Source organism: Limulus polyphemus, unplaced genomic scaffold, assembly GCF_000517525.1.
Source record: "Limulus polyphemus unplaced genomic scaffold, Limulus_polyphemus-2.1.2 Scaffold598, whole genome shotgun sequence".
Classification (NCBI taxonomy): domain Eukaryota; kingdom Metazoa; phylum Arthropoda; class Merostomata; order Xiphosura; family Limulidae; genus Limulus; species Limulus polyphemus.
In genome coordinates this window covers 69754-73473 of record NW_013666208.1, presented here as the reverse complement: position 1 = coordinate 73473, position 3720 = coordinate 69754, and the positions used below count along the sequence as shown (strand labels likewise).

Below are 3720 nucleotides of genomic sequence, written 5' to 3'. Positions count from 1 at the left end.
TAAGGCCCCTACTGTGACAACCCACAAAGTTTCATATCATAACTCTTATAAGATATGGATTAAACATCTAAAGCCTCTACTGTGGCAACCCATAGCGTTTTATATTGCAGCTCCCATAATACATGAATTTAAAATCTAAGACCCCTACTGTGGCAACCTACAATCCAAAGTTTTAAAACCTGAAGAAGGGGGGTGATTATTATCAGAAATAATGTCACAGTACATTTTTGGAAGGGTTTGAACATGTTATCGCAATTCTCGCAATGGATATATAACTTTTAAATAGGTTTCGAAAGAAATCATTAATTTCACAGCTTGAGATGTAATTTGATGAGTGAACACTGGTTGATTAGCAACGTTAACACTACTGAAGCTTATTTAGTTCAAACTACTAAAACAGTAATTCAGTAAAGATTTCGTCATAAAAATTTGTATGCGTGAAAATATATTAGAACTGATCTAAAGATTAAATATCTAATCCTAATGATGGATATTCTCTTAGTGTGTTAGTTTTTATCACACTTTGGCTTTTTTTTAATGTTTACATAAAACACTTTCTGAAACTAAGAAACCAATAACAAAAAAGTAAAAAACGGTAGTTATGAGTTTTGGAAATTTAGATAAAATATTTTCTCTAAAAATGTTAGATGATATAATTGTTTTTTTAATATAACGCCCTTTTTCTCAATATAATTAATTTCAAAAAAACATCTTCAACATCATATCATTTTCTTTACGAGTTTGCAAGCACTATCTAAGAAAATGAAATTTGTATCTAAGGTTTTAAGTTAATCATTTGCTATTTCTGTTGGCACGCTAGGGACTCAGTCGGCGTCCATTACGTTCATCAGCCGCAACAAAGCTCAATACTTACAGCGTCTAATGTCGCCGCCTGGTCAGGGCTAAGATCACCAACTCTACCGCTCATCTCCCGTTGTTGATGATATTTACGATGAAATAGTGGAATATCTTGGTGAAAAACTTGATTTATACGTAAAAATTTTTCCTTTTGGTTCGGTATTTCTAGTTTTAGCGAACAGTTTTACTTAAGTAAAATGAGAAGCTTTCCGCGGCTGATTCTTTCAAGACATTTCTTTAACGAACTTTCTACATATATTCCCATAGGAAATATTCCAACTATCGCTTGGTCGTTCTACCCACTCTAGCCCCTGCAATATAGCTTCTTCACATGCGCACAATTCACAATTTCTAGCGTAATCATGTATCTTTACATCAACGCTACACACTGTCTCGTTCGGCTGGTGCTGCCACCGTGCGACAAAACATGCATATAATCGCAAAAATTCCACGTAAACTCAAACAGAATAATAAATGGATGACGAAGATATAAATAAAAAATACAGATTTTCAGTTGTTTTTTTCTCCTGACGTCGGGCTACCAGCAGTGTTTAGTTTTCAGTCTGAAATCAAGCTGGCGGCAGTTTTCAATTTGAACAAATAATAAAGCTTGTCTGGAAAATATAATTTTCTTTTCTTTTATGGGTGAAAATATGTGACCTGAATCAACAAGGTGTTAGAAATAAAGACACACAAAGAAAAACACTGACGAAGTTTTTCCTGTTGTCCTACTGTCTTCTCAACACTTAATGTTAGTGATAACGTTTCTCCTGCTGTTCTTCTGTCTTCTCAACACTTAGTGATAGTAACGAGGTTTCTCCTAATGTTCTACTGTCTTCAACACTTAGTGTTGTAATGAGGTTTCTCCTGCTGTTCTACTGTCTTCTCAACACTTAGTGATAGTAATAACATTTTCCTGCTGTTCTACTGTCTTCTCAACACTTAGTGATAGTGACGAGGTTTCTCCTGCTGTTCTACTGTCTTCTCAACACTTAGTGTTAGTGATAACGTTTCTCCTGCTGTTCTACTGTCTTCTCAACACTTAGTGACAGTAACGAGGTTTCTCCTAATGTTCTACTGTGTTCTCAACACTTAGTGTTAGTGATAACGTTTCTCCTGAAGGAAGACAGTAGAACATCAGGAGAAACCTCGTTACTATCACCAAGTGTTGAGAAGACAGTAGAATCAACACTTAGTGATAGTAATAACGTTTCTCCTGCTGTTCTACTGTCTTCTCAACACCTAGTGATAGTAATAACGTTTCTCCTGCTATTCTACTGTCTTCTCAACACTTAGTGATAGTAATAACGTTCCTCCTGCTATTCTACTGTCTTCTCAACACTTAGTTATAGAAGGAAAGATTCTCCTGTTGCTCTATAATTTTCCGAACTCACTATTTTGTCTACAGTGAAATGTCAGGAGACTAGGCACGTCTACATCTCCCCTTTCACTCGTTTTCTACAATGGTCATTTGCCTTAACTCATCAGCAGCACTGAGACGACAGATAGTCGAATTTCTCGTAGTTCGATTTAATTGGATCTTTCTTTCTATGTCTGGCACCGTCAGGTTTCTTCGCTTAACACGTCCGCAATTACGTCTCTTCTTTAGAAATACAGCCCGCTTGTTGAAAGGAGAACTTTTGATAGTATTGATCACTTGCTGACGACATATCCTCCGAACTTGTGCTGACTTCCATTTTGAAGGTCTGATGTAAAGGAAGGTAAACATTGACCTTTAAGACATTTAAGTAACGAAGTTTAAAATGGTTCGAAATATTGTAGTGACTGAAGAAGAGCTTGGAGCTGTCAAAATTCTCAGCTGAGCTTCAACGGAATAAAAACTTTCAGGTGACCATTTAAAAACCTAAATTAATTAAAACACATGATTATTGTTCAACAAGCCTACCTTATGATAGTATTTCTAATCTGTACGTGGTGATTTAAGGAAAACTATAATTAATTATTTTATATATTAAAAACTATATGTTGTCCGAAGCGAACCGTAACAAATAATTAAAAACTACTTATCCTAGACAATTATAAAAATAAGCAAAAAACAGACTTCTTAAAAGGGCAGAGCGATTAGAAAGGAAAACAAAGAAATTTTCTAGAAATGCAGAGTGAACCAGAAAAATCTGCTAAAAGCGCTGGTTATTAAAAATTTATATTTAAAAATGATTATATACATTAGAAACAACTTGTCCTATGGGAACAGTATTTCACCAGAGGCGTATTGAGACTCACAAATTCTATACAGGAGAATTTGAACATGTACAAGATGTTTCAAAAACTGTCACGGGTATTCAGTATACTTTACGTAATTCTCAAGCAGCATATTAAGCCTATCTCTAAATAAAGCTACTGTAAGCATCATCTGTTCTAGATAGTGTTCACTGGTCCTCGAAATATCCCTCTACTCTGATGAAGATGTTATTAAAAATATCAATCTGGTGTTGTTGAAAGGGAGAAAAAAGAAGAGAAATAAAAGCCATTAATTAGCGAGGAAAACAATTCAGGTGTAGAGTATAATAAGGTTCTGGTACACTCTGAACCAAGTTCAAACTTTCCTGAATAAAACGTATGACTATCAAGTAAAACTTAGTTCCTATAAGATAAATATTTTTTAAGATATAATAATGTTAAATATGAGGTTTCATGTCACCCTCTTGTATAATCAAACATAAATGAAGATATTCATTAATTGCTTGTATATGAAACTACTTATACGCTATCTATTTAATAATGATAAAAAACGACGTGCACTTAACACTTCGCATGCATTTACCAATAGTCCAACTCACACATCATTCACTTTTACATGCCCCCCCCAGTGGCACAGCGGTATGTCCGCTGACTTACAAC

At 34.8% G+C, this 3720-nt stretch overlaps 1 protein-coding gene across 1 annotated transcript in view; it reads right to left on the bottom strand.

Annotated features, from left to right (window-relative positions):
• Positions 1 to 1174, bottom strand: part of LOC106459365 (SEC14-like protein 3) — a 63385-nt gene extending 62211 nt beyond the window's left edge. Inside the window, exon 1 of the mRNA XM_022385839.1 lies at positions 875 to 1174. Coding sequence (XP_022241547.1) covers positions 875 to 928 — 54 coding nt within the window. The 5' untranslated portion in view covers positions 929 to 1174. The remainder of the gene's footprint in view (positions 1 to 874) is intronic.
• Positions 1175 to 3720: the final 2546 nt, after the last annotated feature.